General features: G+C 46.1%; 1 protein-coding gene across 6 annotated transcripts; it reads left to right on the top strand.

Annotated features, from left to right (window-relative positions):
• The first annotated feature begins 4,189 nt into the window (after positions 1-4,189).
• LOC131892110 (uncharacterized) lies at positions 4,190-14,810 on the top strand. 6 transcript variants are annotated; one of them, XM_059241865.1, is made up of 7 exons: positions 4,190-9,759; positions 9,842-10,003; positions 10,141-10,357; positions 10,433-10,864; positions 11,043-11,623; positions 11,733-13,473; positions 13,534-14,810. In XM_059241865.1, exon 1 carries the CDS (start codon positions 4,306-4,308, stop codon positions 6,862-6,864), a length of 2,559 nt encoding a protein of 852 aa, XP_059097848.1. In that variant the 5' UTR covers positions 4,190-4,305; the 3' UTR covers positions 6,865-9,759; positions 9,842-10,003; positions 10,141-10,357; positions 10,433-10,864; positions 11,043-11,623; positions 11,733-13,473; positions 13,534-14,810. The 6 variants fall into 6 exon arrangements, with proteins under 6 accessions (XP_059097848.1, XP_059097847.1, XP_059097845.1 ...); XM_059241864.1 differs by having other exon boundaries at positions 9,829-10,003; XM_059241862.1 differs by having other exon boundaries at positions 4,190-10,003; positions 11,043-11,184; positions 11,274-11,623.
• Positions 14,811-20,678: the final 5,868 nt, after the last annotated feature.

The raw sequence follows: 20,678 nt of genomic DNA, 5'->3' as shown, positions 1-20,678 counted from the left end.
GCCGTGGATCTCCGTTGGACGCAAGACTCACCCTCATCAAAAAGTAGGATCAAACCAGTTTCTATCCATGCATGTTTTCCCTCTTCCATGGCCAAGCAATTACCCCCTCTTTCATTACCCGAGCAAGACAGCTGATTGGTAGATTATCATTTTCATGTAGAGCAACTGAATAAAGTAGATGGAACTGCAATGGAAGTTCATCTTTGATTTGGCAAGAATCGGGTGTTAGACTCCAAGTGTAGAGATCAGCATCGTTTGATAGATACCCAGTAGACTAGGATAGTGACCACATTTTGCAGGATAGTTAGCCTTGAAGATTGGCCCAGGTATGCCAGACAACCGAGATTGATCTGGGACCGTGGGGAGTAGAGGTAGCTGGCGATTTGTATCCTTAGTCAATTGATGACTGTTTGAGGCCCTGATAAAGAAAGCTCGAACCATTGATTGTATGCCCTGATTAGGGTTATAACCGGAGGCCTTAAGATAGGTCTAAGAAATTTAAGCCCATGTACTAGGTGCTCTCCATCTTTGAGAGCTATCAAGGTATTTTTACCTAGTGCTTGGGTCAGGAGTTCCATGTTTCCGTTCACCACGGGAATTCAATAAGTCAGGACCTTTCACCCCTGGCTGGTGGACGGAACATAGAGTTTCTTTTTGGTGCCGCGACCTGGGAGTTTTTAAATTCCCGTGAATAAATTTTGATTTGCAATTTGTTTGGTGTCGCAAGACGATTGACTGTTTTGCCCAGGTGGCAATATAAGAATTGTTTTCAGAGCTTACAAGACAGAATTCTGTGCCCTGAGTGACCACAAACATTGGGATTTTTTCCAGATTTTCCAAGATAGACTTCTGTGCCCTGAGTGCCTACAAACATTGGGATTTTTTTCCAGATTTTCCAAGATAGAATTCTGTGCCCTGAGTTACACTGACAGTGAAAGCCATTGACAAAGAACCTCATAATCCCCTCTTTAGTGCGGACATTTTGTGTTGGTTAGAGTACTCTTTAGCCCATCATCAAAAACATTTTGTTTAGAAGTGATTTTGGTTCTCAATAGTGTTGGAATTGATAGCCATATAGCTCGCCCATATGCAACACATTGTTCGTTGCCGGGAGCAATACAAAACTTCCGTAAAGCAAGAGGCGATATAAATCTTGTCCGATATCCATTGTGTGAGAGATTTAATTGACCACCTGTTGGGGATTTTGTTCACGTGACAGCAGCACCCACCCTTCGATCAGGCAGTCGAATTTCTCTCGATCAAGATCGTCGAGTTTTTAAGAAGAGATAGTGACTGCGAATATGGCCATGTCTGATCCAAAAATGGTTCTACGCAGCGCGAAGAAGGCAAAAATTGAGGAGCGGAATGCAATATTCAAAACCTTTAGAGATTCGCTTGACGAATTTCAAAATGAAGTGGATCAAGATGTTGGGTATTCACCGGAGTTGGAGCGAGCGTATAGAAGTCTAGAAGACACGTTCAGAGAGATGGAAGAGGCTCAGGAGGAGCTCCAAGAACTAATGCTAGACGCAGAGCGCGAACACGAGGTTCAATCATACAAGAAATTGCAATCCAAGTTTTGGCGAACGGAGGAACAATACCAAAACCTTTACTCTATTGGAGGACGAACCGATCAAGATATTCCTACACCCCTTGTGGGACCGGTAGGAGCGCAGACGGAAACAGAGAGAAAATCTCACCTTATCAAAACCTACAAGAATACCGACGGGCCCCAACCTGCCACCTTAGAAGGCGTTCTACCAATGTTAGCTTCTGTGATGAAGACCGTGTCTCAATTGTCAAGGGATATGGCAGAAATGAAAATGGGAAGAGGATTTGAGCAATCATCGCACAGGACAAAGAGTGTAGAAAACGTGCCAGACCAGCCAATGGATGCTCAATCGGACTTGAGAACGACTCGATTTCGAGTGACTGACACGCCCAGCCCAAAGCCAGTGTCGATGTGGGAGACCAAGAAAAACCTTACGTATCCCAACAGTCAGGACAGCACTACATCGAGATAAACGTTGATGAGAGCACCCACTCAGCCCGTGGATTCCGCCCTCAGAAAGAACTCATGGTTGGGGGATGTGGACACCGTGGTTCCAGGACACCTAGGGGCGCTAGCTACCTATAAGCTGTAGGTCCAGTCTTCTCTGGAGATAGTTCGAAAAAGTTTTTTGAGTGGTGGCCATCTTTCAAGGACGTTTATCAGAAAAATCCAGGCCTTGATTCAGCTAGTAAACTCGCATATTTGAAACGTCACTTGAGAGGACGTGCCCTCCAAATAGCATCGTCCCACAGCACCTATGGAGACGCAATCGGGAACCTCCACCAGATTTATGGCAAGGAACGTGATTTGTTGAGTGAAATGACTATAGAGCTTGACCAATTGAAGGAGAAAAACGTGAATCTGCTTGAACTCTTATTGGCGGTTAATAGTTATGTGGCGTTGTTCAAGTTGATTGACCAAGACTCACGTCAACTAGCTACCCTCTTGATCCAACCAATCGAGCACAAGCTTCCACTTGAGGTGCTACTCCAGTGGAAATCAAAGGTCCAGAAAATGGACACACGTGGGGAACCCGTACTGATCAGTGACTTTTCTCAGTTCCTTATTGAATCCATAAATTTGTATGATTCCCCAGTGGTACGGGCTCGAACAGCCGAACAGAAAAAGGAGAAGAAAGCGGACAAATTCCCCAGTTCTCCTCAACCGAGCAAATTTAGGCAGCCTGAACCTAAAGCCACGATGATGTTCAACGCAGTGGGAACAATGGAGGAGAATCGATGCCCCTTCTGTGATGAGCGAGCGCATGCCAATGTGAGCGAGTGTAGAAAAGTCCGCAGTATTTCTATTGACACTAGAAGGCACATCGCTAGGACAAATAACTTGTGCTACAGGTGTCTCGGCAGACACCATTTCCAAAGCTGCAACGCCCCCCGCTGCTCGATCTGCAATTATAGCCACCATGTATTGCTTCACGTCGATTACCACAGCCCTCCTAGATTCCAGAATAATGCGCCTCAGAATGGAGGAAATGTGCGTAACAACTATGGATACGGCAAGCCACGCCCTAGAAGGGAGGGTCAAGGGAGACCTCGAGTGAACCAACTGGACTCTCAACAGACAATTCCGGTGAGAAGAGAGAGGCCACATGTCCAGCCGGCCAACAATCTAGAAATCGAGAACCAGAACACTCAAAACCCCGTGGTGTTGACAAGTTCGAATTCGTCCGCAGCAGAATCCGTCTTGCCAGTCCTCCAACTCACCGTTCGAGGCCCCACGGGAAAAGCAGCAATCACATATGCCCTGCTGGACTCAGGGTGTACAACTTCTTTCATCAAGCGCTCATTGGCCAATGCCATTGGATTGGAGGGGAACCCTATCAATTTGAGAATTCAGACGTTAGGGAAGAAGATTACGGAGGAGAAGAATCATGAAATGGTAGAATTCAGCATCATGAACGAAAAATCATCGATGAATATGAAAGCAGCCACCATAAAGACAATATGTGGAGATATTCGAACGGTCGACGTTGGGGAAGGAAGTGGCTGTCCACAGCAAGATTTTGCTTGTCCGAAATGGGAAGGAAAGGTGTCAATCGGGCTTCTCATAGGTGTGGATTACTTAGGGGAAATTTTTATGAGTTCACAAACACCCAACTCCGGATCAGGCTTGAGTACCATTTCCACCAAATTTGGACATTGTGTTTTGGGGACCAGTACCCGCTGCCCAACAAGCCTTCAACCTGACCAAGAGACCGCCATGCCGGTGGTAACGGTTCTCATGGGCAAGACCACGATCGGGGAAGATTTGGAGCAACTATGGACCTTAGAAGCCATGGGAATTAGTGACCAAGAAGACGGCCAATTGACACCAGCGTAAGAAAAAGCCGTGGAACATTTTGAAAAATCCACTCAATTGAAGAATAAGCGCTATGAAGTGTCACTTCCATTCCGAGAGCGGGTTCCGAAGGTAGAAAATAACTACATGCAAGCGCTGAGATGCTTGGAGACTTTGGAAAGAAGATGGGAACGCAACCAAGAATTTGCATCAGCCTATAAGGAAGCCATGAATGAGTACTTCGAGAAGGGTTATGCTCACATAGTGCCAAGTGAAGAAGTCAGGAAACCGAAGGAAGTGTTTTACCTGCCGCACTCAGCGGTGATGAGAGAAGAATCTTTATCTACTTCTGTTTGCATAGTATTCAATGCATCCGCAGTCTATAAGGGTGCCTCGTTAAATGAATCTACCCTGGTTGGGCAAAGCTGCAGAAAGACATTCTGGACATCCTGATCAAAATGCGATCAAAATCAGTAGTTATTGCTGGAGACATTTCGAAAATTTTTCTCCAGATACAACTGGCTCCAACCGATCGAGATTATGTCCGGTTTCTGTGGCGCGATGAGAAGAATCAAGTAGTGCGAGTCTGTCGTTTCTCAAGTCTAGTATTCGGTTTGGCTTGTTCACCATACCTCGCCAATGCGGTAATCCAAGATCTAGCCAACCGACATGGCAGTTCCCATCCCATGGCCAGTCAAACCTTGAAGAACTACATTTACGTTGACGATGTGTTCATCTTCGCTGACTCCTCGGCTGAAGCCCTTACCAAGCTTGACCAAGTCAATGAAGTGCTTCAAGAGGGGAGCTTCACACTTACAAAGTTCTATTCGAATAGCTTAGAGGTGTGCAACGCAATACCGGAGGAGAAGTTAAACCCAAGAGCTCTCTTACATCTCCAGCCAGATGAACAAAAAGCCAAGGCCCTGGGCGTGTCCTTCCACACCAACACGGATGAGCTAGTTTATCAAGTCCATTCGGTAGCCACCAAGTGGGACCCCAATGCCGTTGAAACCAAGCGCACCGTGTTGTCGAAAATCGCAGGAATCTTTGATCCATTAGGCCTAGTGGCCCCCCAAACCATTCTTCTCAAAATATGCATGCAGAGCATATGGAAAAGGGGAAATATTGATTGGGATGATAAACTTCCCTCGGATATACAGGAAGAGTGGACTCAAGCAGTAAAAATCTTGGCCCTTCAACAGACTCAGTATTTCCCGAGGTACATTGGCTTCAAAACTCGGGAACAAATGGTAGAATTGCATGTGTTTTGTGATGCCTTAAAAAAGGCCTATGCGTGTTGCATCTACATACGTTACGTTCTGGGCGATAACATCCGGGTCACCCTGTTACTCGCTAAAGCAAAAGTGGCACCCACCAAAGCCTTATCGTTACCGAGACTGGAATTGATGGCTTGTCGAATTGGGGCGACTCTGCACCAAAGAGACCGGAATGTCATGGACCACGTGACGTTGTCAAAGTTCTATACGGACTCAACCATTGCCCTGCATTGGATCAACACGAAGCCAGAAAAGCTCAAAACGTTCGTATCCAACCGCGTCACCGAAATTCAGAAGCTCACGGATCCGTCAGATTGGAGGTACGTTCACACCAAGTCCAATCCTGCCGACGTACCCTCCAGAGGCTTGGCCACCCCAGCAGCCCAGAAACTCTGGAGGGAAGGGCCCCCAGAGCTAGCTACCAAGCAGTGGTCACCAGTCAGTCCAATGGAATATTCAAAGCCCGTCCCAGAGGCCGTGGCTGAGTGGAAACAGCAGACACGGGCGGAACTACAGAACAGAGCCTCAATGCAATCGAATGAACTGTGCGCACTAGGGATAGAGCAAGAGAAGGAACTGCTATTTGGGGTGCTAAATCCAGCAAGATTCAATTCATATTTGTTCCTTGCGAACGTTATATGTTACGTGCTCAAGTTCGTCCGCCGTCTACCCAATATCAATTCTTCCCCACCTTGGAAAGTCTCTCACCGCTTGGCAGCAATGAACACATGGATAAAGCAGGTGCAAACCGAAGAGTGGCCTGAGCTAAAACGGAAATTAACGGCGTTGGAACCACTGCCACGATCGCACCGGTTCCACAAATTCAACCTGTTTGTGAATCGTCAAGGTATCATTTGTATGCGAGGGCGTTTAGCTCTAGCTGATAAACCCACCACCGAACTACCAATACTGCCAGGCAAGCCAAAATTGGTTCAATTGTTCATTAAATATCAACACCAAGAATTGGCCTGCAGTGGGTTGGATCAGCTTCAAGCGCATCTTCGACAGCAAGTGTGGATTTTTGGGGGAAAAAGAACCCTTAAAACCGCAATTGCACATTGTCCAAAGTGTTTCCGAGACCGCCTCACCCAGACAACAAGCCAACCAAGTCAACTGCCTCCCCAACGAGTGACTTTCCTCCCCCCATTCTCCAGGACCGGCCTTGATTATGCTGGACCATTGTTTACCAAGCAAGAGGGAGGGAGAGCCCCAGAGAAAAGGTATATACTCCTTTTTACCTGCATGACCACGCGAGCTGTTCACCTGGAAATGACCAAGAGACTGAACACAGATGAGACATTGACGGCCATAACCCGATTCATCGCTAGGAGGGGACTACCACGGCTGTTCATGTCTGACAATGCTAAGAGTTTTCAGCAATCAGGAGAATTTTTGACCAACCTGACAGAAAAGAACATTCAATGGCAGTTTATCCCGCCGTACACTCCACATCATGGAGGAGCCTGGGAACGTCTCGTAAGGACAATGAAGACACATTTGCGGAGAACAATAGGCACCGCCATGCTCGCAGACCAAGAATTGGAAACTGCGCTCATCCAGATTGAAGGCATTATAAACTCCCGACCAATCTCTGCTCTGCATGATGACCCAAGCTCGCTCGAGCCTCTCACCCCAGCGCATTTTCTGATTGGAAAACCGATTACCTCGATGCCTCTAGAACGAGAGCCCATCAAGGAGTTCCCTTCCGTAAAGCGTACAAACATCGACAACAGGTCATGAAACGATTTGAAGCCAGGTGGAAAAAGGAATACTTAGCCCATCTTCAAACGCCAAGGCCTTTCGAAAAGCCATCACCGCCATTGGTGGAAGGGAAGATTGTGTTCCTGAAACCCCTGGGGAAAGTGAAAAAACAACAATGGCCATTAGCGAGAGTGATCAAAGTTCATCCAGGACCAGATGGGGAAGTGAGAGTGGTGACTCTTCAAAACGAGAAAAGCTTGGTAAAGAAAGGAGTAGAACATGTGTATCAATTAGAGGAAGACACCCCAGAAATCGGAATCCGTCAAGCAGAGCGGGAAAAACACCAAGGAAGGAAGCCAGGTCGAAGCAAGGAAAAAGAAGCCCCCCACAAGAGCAACCCCGTGCAAGAAGAAGACGAGCCGGCGCCTGACGCAGGGAAGAGAACCACGAGAAGAGGAAGAACGGTAAAAACTCCAACAAAATTCTCAGCATTTGCACTGATGGGAATCATAATTCTACTGACCCTGGGAGGAGCAATGAGCTCACACGTTAGTGCTACCCCCCCTTCAGCAATGGAAAACACACATGAAATCACGAAAAACGGGTCCAGTCCGCAGAAAAGCCCAAGGATAACCAGAATTGAAAAACCCTACATGATGGAGCATTTAGGGGTCACGTACAAGGGAATATCTATGGGCCACCTCGCGTTCTCGATCCAATGGACCGAGATAACACATCTGACGGACAAAGTACAAGAATGGTGCAAAATCATCAGGCAAATGCAAGAGAAGAGCATCCGAGGCCTAACCAAACCATCTCAACGTAAGGACCAGGATGCCCGTTGGAAGAAGAACGTTGTAGTTAAATTAAGCAGTGCATTTGATAAATGCAAGGGAATCCACTTACGACTGAAGTATGAGGACGAGCGCTTAGAAACCTTTTCGGAAAAATCCTCGACCCCAAGGAAGAAACGATTTTTCGCAACTATGGGAGCTTTTGCGATAGGGGGAGCACTCACGTTCGCTGCAGAAGAAATTGCCCACTTATTCCATAGCGAAGGATCGTATGACAACGAAAAGACTTTGGCTCGACACATTGAAAGGATCGAAAAGGCAGTCCATGACGAACAAGTTGAGGTGAATCACTTCGAAAAGGCCGTCCTAGAGAACCACCGGTTAATGGCCGAGAATATGCAAGAAGAACACCTCGACGCCTTCTTAATCCGCACCGATCAGATCATTGGAAAATTGGTAGAAGATCATCGAGATATTATACACCAAGTAGAGGATCTCTTTATCCAAGTACTGCATCCAACGTTAATTCCAAAGAAAGCCCTCCTTCAAGCCATTGGCAGGATGAACGCGAAGCTGAAAACACAAGAGCAAGAAGTTTTGCTCCACAACGTCCAAGACATCTCTAAAATGCCCTTCTCGATATTGGAAGACCAATACACAATGAGCATTCTCATCCACGTACCGCTAGGGAGTCAGAAAAATAGGCTGGAATTATTCAAAATTCACACGTTACCGTTTAGTGTCGGGACACACGGAACGATCACTCAGTTGAGATTACCTCCTTACTTTGCAATGAACAACGAGCTGACCCTTTATACAAGCATGTCGGAAGAGGAGTTCAACAAGTGCATCCGAGTGAAAGAACAATTCTTGTGCAAGATTAACACTCTCCAGAAGCAGTTTAAAGACAATTGCGCGGCGAGTTTGTTGGCTGGGCGAGAGATTGACCGAGGTATTTGTGGAGTGGACATTGTGGGGAAATACCCAGCAGCAGTGCAAGTTGATCCAGTCACATTTCTTCTTCACCACCCGCAACGGGCCACACTATACCTTGAATGCGCTGACAATAAAATAAGCAAACAGATCTTGCAAGGGACGTTCATAGCCCATCTGGAGGGATGTGAAGGCAACACCAATTTTTACCAAGTGTTGGGACAGGTGAATTTTGGACCAAGGGAAAAGCAATTCATCCAGCCGGAGGAAGAGTATAATGCCAACAGCCTTCTGAATGAAAAAGAATTGAGCCACATACATAATCTCAAACTTAACAAAACTAATCCTATAGCAGTTGAGGACTTGACCCTAATAGCACCCACGAACTATTATTGGAAGAGGGTATTACTCATATCAGGGGTAGTTGTTAGCCTAGTGGGATTGGTTGTCTGGACTAGACGTCATTGTAGAAAAGGGAAAAAACAACTCCAGACAGGGTCAGCCGAAGCAAGGCAAGCACCGGAAGAAATACCGCTGCAGGGTATAGCACCAAGTTTTGAAAATGTGAGCCCAAGGGCTCGGAGAATGCTAGCACTAGCTTGAATAAAAAGCAACGACACAATATAAAAAATCAGCTGTCTAGCAAGGATAACGTACGTTAACGTCCATGCCTTATCATTTTCGGGGGCTCTTGCCCCTCCCCGCTGCACCATTCCCTGTGCATAGTTGTAAATATTTTCCAGCACTAATCATATGCATATTATCAGTTCCCTTTCAGCTGTCATTTATTTCTCCCTTTGATTTCCCATTTTGTCGGCCCTTTTTTCCCCTATGGTCAAGTTTGGGATAAGCTGTCCCATTGCTTGGTGAATCATTTGGCCGGATGAGATTGAGGCAAGTGTTTTGGTGATTTACCAGATAGAAGAGTGGCTATGACAGCCTGATAATTGGCATCATTCTTTGCATTCAAGGCGATGGAATGAAGGGCTAAATCAGAGCCGGATTCTATTTGAACGGCGGATAGAAGAATGGAGTTATCGACCGTGGAAGGTGGGTCATTGTCCTGAGAATTATCATTGAAAAGGGGGTACCGTGAGAGCGTGTCGGCAATCCGATGATTCTTGCCTGGAATCCATTGTATGGTGAACGTGTATCCAGCCGTTTTCATCAAAATCCGTTGGAGACGTGGATTGTCTACAGCTGCCAGGTTGGACCCTTTGAAGATACCAAGTAATGGCCGATGATCCGTGATAACGGTGAAGTTCATGCCGGCCAGGTACATTTGACAGAGTATGATCGCCCATTGGATCGCCAGAGCTTCCAACTCGCACACGGCATATCGGGTTTCAGCCTCCTTCAGATATCTTGATCCGCACGGGATCAAGTTCGAATGACCGTCAGGACGGGTTTGAAGAAGGGCATATCCCAGACCTTTGAGGCGTGAAGCATCGGTAAGTAGGGAGGTCGGGAGGGTGGGATCAAAGTGAGCCAAGACTGGACCATTGGGGTTGGTCAGAATTTCCTTCAGCACTCGAAATGCCTCTTCATGCTCTGAAAGCCACTGAAATGACATCTCTTTCTTCAACAGATTGCGAAGTGGCTGTGAGGCATGGGCCAAATCCGGAACGAAATGTCCTAATTGATTGGCCAGACCTAAATATGACCGAAGGTCTGTCAGGTTGGTGGGGGCTGGAAATTTGGAGATTGTGGCCACCTTGGATGGATCCGGACTGACACCATCTCGACTAATGATATAGCCAGCGAATTTGACAGACGACCCAACTTGTGCCTTAGCTTTAGAGAGGGTGATATTGTGGTCTGCACAGCGTTGAAGGACGGCCTTGGTTTTTTGAATAAGATCCTCTTTGGATTCTCCACAGATAAGGATGTCATCGACAATTTTTCGGACACCAACCAGGCCGGAGAGGGCTCGATCTCCTCTTGCACAGAATTCGTCTCCAGACGCGTTTAATCCCATTGGGGCTCGACAATAATGGAAGCGCCCAAAAGGGGTGAGGAATGTTGTGAGGTGCCGTGAATCCTTATCGAGTTCGACCTGCCAATAGCCTTTGACGGCGTCAAAAACCACAAACCATTTGGATGAGGGAGGAATGGATGTGATGATGTCTTTGGCCGTTGAAAATGGATGAATAGGCCTCTTCACATATTTATTGAGGCCTGTGAAATCCACAACAAGTCTTACGGAGCCATCGGGCTTGGGAACAACAAGGTTTGGGCTGACCCAAAGAGAGGGCTCGGGAGCCTCTTCCAGAGGAAGTCATTGACCTTAGTTCTTCCTTTGTCATCTCTTGGTAAGCAAAGGGGATGTTGCGAGCCACGTTCACATGAGTAGGCGTGAAAGGAATGTCATCTCGGAGATGGATGACCATGGGGTCGCCTTTCATGGGCTTAAGCTCTTGGGAACAATCAAAAACTGATTGGAATTGATCCATAAGCATATTGTTGGCACCTTCGATTTCTTTCCCACAGGGCTCCAAGGTGGTCGATCGAATTTGAAGGGATTATTAGAATGAGCATCCTCAGGAAGTAACGGAAAGGTGTTGGGCATCATGCCAAGCTCGATCATCCCATGCCAAGAGAGTAGAAATTGGTTATGGAGATCTGGGGTCACGTAAGTAGTCACGGACGCCTTGTACTTTCCCAGACGACTAATGATCAGATCAACAGCACCGTAACATCGCATTTTCGAATTGTTTGCAGCTCGAATGGAACTTGATCTCTAGGTGTCAATCACGATGCCATAAGTCCGGGCAAGATCAGCTGAGATCAATGACTCTGTTGCATCCGTGTCTGGCAAGATGTCCATTGTAAAAGGTGTGCCACTTGGAGGAAGAACATGGACAACGGTGGTCGGGGTGGAACGAGCCTTGAACATGTTGACGCGGATGATGGAGGAAGTGATGGGATTCGTGTTCTGGGATAGACGATCCCGGGATTTAGATCTTCCACGCCAGATTTTACCGCCTTGACAAACAGACGCAAAGTGCTTTTTGGCACTTGCTGCATGTCTTGTTTAGAGCTGGACAATGCTCTCGGGAGTTTCCTCCACGGTGAGTGGTATTTCCACATCCTATGCATTTGCCTTGGAGAATATTAGAGATGGATCAATCACCCTCCTTGGAAGGTTTGGATTTAAATTGAGATTTTGATCGTTTGTAGGAGGATGTGGCTGCAATCATGGTTGGGGTTAGATCATTTGAAATTGATCTTTCCGCGGTCGTTGCAGACTCCCATGCCATTGCAGTTCGGTGAAGAAGATCACGAGAGGGGTCGGATTGACGAAGGAATTCTTCACGAAGTCGGCGGTCGGAAATCCCAGTGACCAATCGGAGAATATAGAGGTCGTCCTCTTCAATCGTGTCCAATTCAGCTTCCTGGCCCTCCAATTGTAAACAAAGATACCAGTCACTGAATTTTTCTCCAGGCTGCTGATCACATCGAAAGAAATTGTATCGGCGTGTTAGAAGCAGTATGTGCTGGACGAAAATTTTCCGTAACTCTGCAATACATCCCTGGCTCCCCAGGATCGGAGTGTCATCCTTGGTTTTGGTGGAGAGCATCTGCTGGAGTTTGAGGTCGAGGCAGGAATGGAGATAGCCTCGCTGTTCCCCAAGAGGGAAAGTGTCCATGTGGTTGGACGAGTAGAACAAGGTGAAACCTGTGTTCCATGAACGGAACTCTGCCAAAGTGCACGAAGAAGAAAGTTTCTCCGGTTTTAGGGCAAGGTTGATCTTGGAGATGTTTTGGTGGTTGGAGCTTGACGAATCTGGTCGACTTGGCCGTGCCTGAGCACGAACAGAGGCGGAAGTTTTGAGAATGCGTTCCCGGAGCTTGGAAACATCCTTGGAGAATTTCGTGACATGGGAATCCTCTTTGGTGAATGACTCACCATCCAAATGTCCGCTTGACGATGCCAGTACTTCTTCCAGAGTGTTCAGGGAGTCCTCGACTTTGGCAAAGAGGCCATTAATCCTCTCTACCATGGAGATATCCCAATCAGATGTGTCCAACGAATCCACATCGGAAAGGAAGGAGTCGCAAGCGTTGAAATGCCGTGAGAAGACGCTCCTCCTTGAGATCAGTGATTGTTTAGCCGAGTCCATGATATAACGTACGATGAGTCGTGAGTGGTGGAATAATTGAACCACGGGTAAGATTCGTGAAGGATGTGCGGAGCGTCAGGACGGTTGGGGCACAAACGAATCCGGGGAAGGACGTGTTCCAAAAGAATCGAAGAGATTGAGATGGAAGTGGGGCGAAAGTCCTTAAAACTGCTGCGCCATGTTGAGATATCAAAAAGTACGTATATTCAAGATGGAGTCAGGAAGAGAAGTGGTAGAACGGGTATTGGAAAAAGGGAACTAGAAATACCAGTATTGGTATAGAGGGAGGGAGGGAGTTAATAGATAAGAGAAAGGATAGATGGCGTTATATGAAGACTTATCAGTTTCCTACTAGACATCAATTTGAAAAACCGCTCAGTTTCTATTGTTCGTTTCAAGCCCACGGTTTTGGAGAGCTCAACTCCCTCACTGGTCACCAGTTCTGGTCGTATTGTCCGCCATCCAGTCAGATTTCGACCCGGTTGAGGCCGGATCTGGCCGGAGCGGTATGGCATGCTCATGAAAAAACACCATCGTTGCTCATAGTTGTATAAATTGTTAATCCTGGTCTCTTGAGGCAAGGCATGAAATTGGAAATAAGTGAAGAAGCAACAGGCTAATTCAACTTTGCTTCACTTGCACTTAAACAGGGACTCTAAAGAGAGGAAACGACACGGCTTTCCCCCGACCGCCAACTTAGGCCATTGCGTTGAATCAAGACAGTCCCTCTAGTCTCAATAAAGCAAGATTATCCATATTACATATTACATATAAGTGTGATGATGCGGATGAACAAGGTGAGAGTATTGTCGGACAAATCTATGGTGGTAATTTATGAGACCGAGTAACTTTTGCAGTGACTGAGTATCTTGAGGAGGCAGAAATTCCCTAATGTCCTTGACCCAATACGAAAGTGGTTCAATACCAAGCACAGAGATTTGATGGCCAAGGAACGAGAGCTTGTTGACACCAAATGATACCATGTATTTCATTACCGTATTTTCCATGCTTGTTCATTGATTTTTACGTGCACTAACCCAAGTTAAAGTTAATTCATTTCTGATGTATCAATTTGAGCATCTATTTTAAGGTCATTTTCAAATTTGTTTATTCTAATAGATGGAAAACGGAGTCGGCACACCCCATAACAAGAACATAACCTACATCGTAAATTTTACTATTGCACTAAATCAAATGTATACTCTTAGTTTGCAACAAATATTTACTCCTTCATCAATTCTTACGACAAGTTTGAGCCAATTGATGGTGTACCATTTCTTCCATTTTTCTTGATTATGGACATTCCATGGCGATCACGTAAATTTCACGCGTTTCGTTGGGGTCGTCTTCGCAACCGTCGGCGCAGGAACAAGTCCCCTCGAAAAAGATGCACAACGAATCTGGGTCAACAATTACCCTGCAAAACGCATCGCAGCACTGAAAGGCGTCAGTGACAGCATTGGTCATGAAGGGGTCAACACCAACGGGGTTGCACATGTATTCTCCACAATTGACTGAAAAGCGATTGCAGTCGAGATTAATTCCAAGAAAACAATGCATTGAAGCATTTGCTCATCCTTGAACTAGTTCACTTGAATAGTGCTCATCAAATGGTACAAAAATGCAAAAGGGGAAGGTTGATGTACTTAGGCAAATTGGCGGAGATGTAAAAAGGACAATGAAAAAAATAACATTGATTCGAAAAGGTTTGTATTTTGGCTTGTTCAACTAGTTTACTACTGTGTAACAGTCCGACATGGTGGTACAAGAATTTAAAGTATCCATAGGTACTTTATTACGATAAGACCTCGCGAAAAAAGTTCAACCGAAATAACAAAAATCACCTTTTTACAATATTATGTCTACCAACGAATGTGGATATGAGATTCAACGCTGTTTTCTGTGTGGGAAAGTCATGAAAAAAGAGAGCTTCATGCAGTTGAGCTTGACCTACCGTCATGGGTGCAATCTAACCAAAAGCCCGGGCATAATTTTGTCAAGAAAATTGGCCTAAGTAGTAACAATTTCCTCTAGCAGAGAATCAACTGGATATCATAATATCTGCGTGAACCGAAAAACGAGTCCTAATATCAAATTTTGCAATAAAAAAAGACAATGTTTTCAAAGTAATGGAAAGAAGTGCAATGAATAGCCGAGGAAGTGTAATTGTGTGCCACAATCTTGTACCAGATTAAACGCAATAAAGAGACTTTAAGGGGCAAAGCAACCTTTTTCACATGATAGCAATTCTTTTATCATTGTTACAACTTGCTTTTTCATTTCTTCATCTTTTTGCGCGTTTTCACAACTTTTTTTCTCAACTTATAAGGCAAATTATTGTGCTTTATGAGTGCTGAAATTGAAATTTGGCTGGAATTTAATAGAATCTGAGTGAAACTCTTTTTGGATCAAACACCTTATCATCATAAAAAGGGAACGATCTTAAACAAATATTATGCTCATCACTCTGATTCTACTAAATTTCAGCAAAATTTCAGCACTCATAAAGTATTGTCTTTCAAATACCTCAAATATTTTGAGCATTTTTTTCATGCAATGTCTCAAGAAAAGTCAGATCAAAAAGGAAAGATTTGTTCATCTAAATTCATTAAAAGCCATTGCTCAGTGTACAAAATCAAAAGAATCCACTTAACTCACCCAATGTTTCTAGAAACTGGCTTATAAGCAAATAAACTGACGTTTTACAAAGGCCCCTCTTTTGGGACTGTAGAGTCCTTCGTATTTCCCGTCCCATTCCATTCCATCGTGACGTCTTCGACGTCATACTGATCAGATATCATCAGCCTGGTGTGTGCGATGGGGATCGGCTTTGAACACATTTTTTTACGTGATTCTCAAAATTAAGCTCCGAATTCAGGGAGCCAGTGAGTTGGTGGTTCCTCTGTCTGGTTTGGTTCAAACTGAGTAACGCAAGAGAAGTCGATCAGCCCGACACCCTGCTGCCCAACTACCGAAATGTGTTCTAAGCAAAGTCTGTAGTGGCTTGGTTGGAGTGACTTCTCTGACAAGCCCTCTAGATTAGGCTTGTTCTCCTCGTACATCTGGCATCTCATTTTCCTTATCCCTGCTTCCACACTTGCCATGGAACGTTGATTTGGACATGACGACCCCCCCCCTCGTCTCTTTAACAATGGCGTTGTCACAGTCCGTGTCCGCATCCAAGGAGTGGCCCGGATGCCTTTTTACAGGAGGCACTCACACGGGCCTTGCCCAACGTCAACTTCCTCGAGAATTAGTATCAGGAACTTAAGGACTAGGAGGAGAAATTCGTGGAATTCATCAGCAATAACCCCGCCAGCAACCTCAACCCCGGTATTTTTCACCAAGGACGCCGCCGCCTCCGCTCTCCTTGGCAGCCCCGTTGCTTTGGCAGCACGGGCTGCGCCCTTGCCCTTAACCGAACTGTTGTCTTTACACCCGGTTTTCAAGCTAATGAGCAACCTCAAACCCTGTACCCTTACGGCCTCCGCTTCCCCCTTTGAGGACAGGGAGTAGACCAGGCGCTTCGCCAAGTGTGGGCGGGCGTCAAAGAATGAAGTCGAGGCTGACGACTTCCAGCTAGGGGTCATCAAGGCCTATCTCGCACCAAAGCTCGTCAGGGTAATCACGGCCGCAAACAATGTCATGGATGCCCCTGCCTCTCTAGAGGCCAACTTCCTCACACAGTATCCATTTTCAACAGGAGGTGGGACCTCCTCAAAATCAAAAAGGCACATTCACGGACTACCTGGCCGATTTCAACCACCACGCCGACAAGGCCAACTTGGATCCGATGACGGGAGACGACTTATGAGTCTTCTTTGTCCTTGTTGGGTGCCAATTGGAGACCAAGCTTTTCATCAAGCCAGGGGAGATAGACAAGCCTATCATCAAGAAGCTGGGCGCTGCTGCAGCCATCTTTGAGTCAATTGCGACTGAAGCCGCCCAGGCGCCAGTGACGCCCATCAATGCCGTCGACTCCTCCCTCAACACCCTCCACCACACCACTGCATTCTTTCGAAAAGTCCGCGAGCAACGTCATTCCGGCGTTTCAGGGCGCCTGCCGTGGATGGGGTTCCCAATGCCACACCCAAAGTCTGGCTTGTCCATTTCGCAAGAAACAATGCTTCCGGTCCTACCAAGGTCATCAGCGCCGTGGCCTCAGACATCCCGGGTCCCACCCTCATCGGGTGCAATGACCTGAAGTATCTGGGCATCCTTCAGAAGTACTTCCCCGCCGTCCACGAGTGCTTGCCTGCCAGGATTTCCCCGTCTACCGCATCTCCCACCGGGGAGGACATCCTCCAGTTCTGGGAGGAAGAGACTGGGCTCATGGTGCCTGCAGCCACGCCCACGAGATGCCCCGCTGCTCTATTTGCTGCGATGTCTGCGTCAGTTGACAAGGCCGTTAAGGGCCTCAAGGCTTGCCCTTGCCTGGCAGACATGATCCGGTGTGCGGCCAAACAGGGCGTCCATGGCACAACCCGTAGTGACGCCGCCGGAAAATTAAAGAAATGTGGCCTACTTGACATTAAATTGAAGGATGTCAATAAAGATTTCAACCCCTCTTTGTCTACATCTTCCATTATTAAACTGCTTCACGTTATGATTGCTCGCCAAGTCCCCTTACACTACAAGAGGGCTTCCACCAAGCTCATCAGCAAGCTCATGGAAGTTATGGCCATGGTCCGGGAGACGAGAGACGTAGCCGGAGCCGGACCCGGCCCAATTTGTGCCAAAGCCTAAAGGCAGAGTTCGACTCCATTTTGACTACAGGCACTTAAATGACGCCACAGTTCATCCCTTCTGGGCGGTGCCTGATCTGATCCAATAGGTCCAGCCCGACTCCCAAGTCTTTGGCAAGCTTGATGCAGTCCATGGTTACTACCAGGCGCCGTTGTTGGAGGAGGCGTCAAATATGTGCACGTTCCTCTTCCCCGACGGCAAGTACCGCCCCCTGGTGGCGCTTATGGGCTGGAAGGGCAGTGGCGACGTTTTTGAGCTTCGGACGGGCTCAGCAATGGCGCTCTGCATCAAGGCTTGGTGGATGTCGAAGATCATAGACGATATGGTGCTACAATCCAGGACGTACTTGAAGCTCCTTGACCGAGTTCAAATCGTATTTGACCTACGCCTCAAGGAGGGAATAACCCTCAGCATTGAGAAGCTTGATATTGGGGAGACAGTCCCCTTTGCCGGCTTCAGGGTGTCAGCCGCATGACGCCTGACCCCGCCAAGGTTGAGGCACTTGCCACCTTCCCGTCACCCTCCAACATCACTGGTTTAAGCACACTGGTTTTGGGACTCGTAATCCAGTTGGGGTCTTTCCTCCCTGATTTTGCTCACAGCACCACCAAAATGCGAGAGCTTTTGGAGGCCATGTCCGCCTTGCTGTTGCTGGAGGAACATGAGGACGAGTTCAAGCGCGTCAAGGCAATCCTCACCTCCAGCCACGTTGTCAAACTTTTTGACCCATTGTTGCCAACAGAGCTCATGACCAATGCCACGAACCTCTATGGGCTTGGCTACGCGCTCATCCAACGAGAAAAGAGTGACCGTCCTTGTTTGGTACAGTGTGGTAGTTGTTCTCAAACTGATGCTCAGAAAAACTATGCTGTGGTCGAACTAGAAATGGCTGCTTTGTGGTGGGCTGTGCATAAGTGTGACTTCTTCCTCTGTGGTTGACCCAGCCTTACCCTCACTACTGACCAAAGACCATTGCTGGCCTCCTTGGGATCTACGTGTTGACGGAGGTCTGCTCCTCTCCTGCGAGCGCCTGTTTGTTCCTTGCCCCGCCCATCCTGCCATCATTGACCTCCTACACAGATTACATTTAGGTCTGAACAAGACATTCAAACTTGCGTCTCAGATCTATGTCTGGCCCATTCTCAAGAACGACATCCGGAACAAGGTGGTGTCATGTGCGGATTGTGTGGCGGTCCTGCCCTTCCAAGAGGCGGAACCCCTCCTCCCTAGTCGGCCTCCTTCCCTATGGAAGCAGTGCTTGTTGACCTCTTTGACCAAAAAGCTCAAGTCCAATAATATATAACGGCGATCAGGTTTGGTTGCATGACATGAAACGCAATGAGAAATGAGCTTCTCAATTGCCTTACCAAGACCGGCCCAATAAAAATCAGACAAAATTATTTTGGTAGTTTTGTATATCCCCATATGACCTCCAAACTGCTAATTTTGCGCAGATTGGAGAATGACCTGAAGAGGGGAAGAGGGAGTGAAGATAGAAGAGGGAAGATATTGACAGACGAAAAAAGTGAAAAACAACATGAAAATAAAATAAAAGATTGAAGACTAAACTAGTAGTGATAGGAAGAAGGGAAAGCTGAAGAACAAATGTGTCTTACCTTAAGCAGCCACCCGACCACTTACACAACACAACACACTCAGTCCTGCCGTTCTGTCAAGATCAGAAGCAATAAATCGTGCGACTGCTCTCAAAAAAAGACGGAACTGAACTGGTGGTTGATGCATTCAATTAAATCTTGTGGATACATTACTTTTCTTTTTGGTTGCGGCATTTGTTAATATTTGTAAAACCTTTCCTTACTTTCACTCATGGTTGTTACCACAAGTAAAAGGCATCTTTTGTTCAAAGCCATTCACCAGAAGCTTATATCATATATCAATAAAGCAAAGGTTGTCGTTAGAGGGTATGTTTATGGTGCGTCAGAGCTCTTTGGCTAGAAACAAGCCCTTCTTATCATTTTTCCGATGTTGTGAGATCCATAAACATGAATTTGAAAAAAATTTGAAAAAAAATGATTGTGATTCCCCGAATCTTTCCATATTTTCCGACAATGTCTACCACTGGTGTATATAAAAATAGCGCTCCTTCATTTTCCTGAATTATTTTATTATGGGTTGTTGTTTTGCTTTGTGGGTTCAATATCATTTATTGAGGTTAACGAGGTTACGAAATAGTTATTTCTCCCGTTCTTTCGCGGCACTAAAGTTGGTGACCCCTACTATGGACAAGCACGTCCCTGACTCCCCGGTATGTATGTATGTATGTATGTATGTATGTATGTATGTATGTATGTATGTATGTATGTATGTATGTATGTATGTATGTATGTATGTATGTATGTATGTATGTATGTATGTATGTATGTATGTATGTATGTATGTATGTATGTATGTATGTATGTATGTATGTTATTTCAGGGGCTTATATGCTAATAGTTCATGATGTTAAAAGGCAGCAGCTCCCCAAGACTTCCATAAGCCATAAGGCTTGTTTTCATGGATGGAAGTCTATATCCCAGAGGATTAGAAAGGGTTCCTAAGTGTAGGACGCTTTGCACTCATTACGCAAAATATGTTTAAAACTCATATGTCATATTGCAGCATGCCACTTTAACACAACTTTCACCGGAGCGTCTTTACAACAGATCTCAAAGTCAGTCAGATTACGGAATAAAGATCAAGAACAAAAAGACACATAAAATCATGAAGAATTGCAAGCACAACAGATCGTTAAATGGCAGTCCGATGAATATGAGCTTAGGAAAGTGTTCAGTGTTTGTAATTTCCAGAGTTTCAATGAGTCTTGGCAAGAGGTTTTCAAATTAGTTTGCTTAAAAAAATCGTTCCATGCTTTTGGTAAAAGGAGGGAGGTTTTGAAGCCATGTTGATTTGACTTAAAGTGAGCTAAAATAGATATCACCGCCTCTTCGTACTTTGAAAGGGTAGAGGTTGACTACACTGGCGACGGTTCCCTTTATGCAGCAAAAGAAAAACCTCAACTGATTTTGTTTAGCTAAGTCCTTCATTTTTAAAGCATTTAGGGATTTGAAAATACCATCGGTATGCGCATATCTTTTCGCTCCAGCGATCCAACGGACGGCTCTCCTTTGAAGCATGACCAAACCTTTTGCAGCAGATCCGGACCAGAAAAATTCAAGCCCGTATTCGAGCCTACTTATTCGAGGCATTGTACGTAGAGTATTGTCCTAAGGATTTTCGGAAGAGATTTCTTGGCCAT

Source organism: Tigriopus californicus, chromosome 12 (assembly GCF_007210705.1).
Source record: "Tigriopus californicus strain San Diego chromosome 12, Tcal_SD_v2.1, whole genome shotgun sequence".
NCBI lineage: Eukaryota > Metazoa > Arthropoda > Copepoda > Harpacticoida > Harpacticidae > Tigriopus > Tigriopus californicus.
This window is presented reverse-complemented; position numbering and strand designations above follow the sequence as displayed.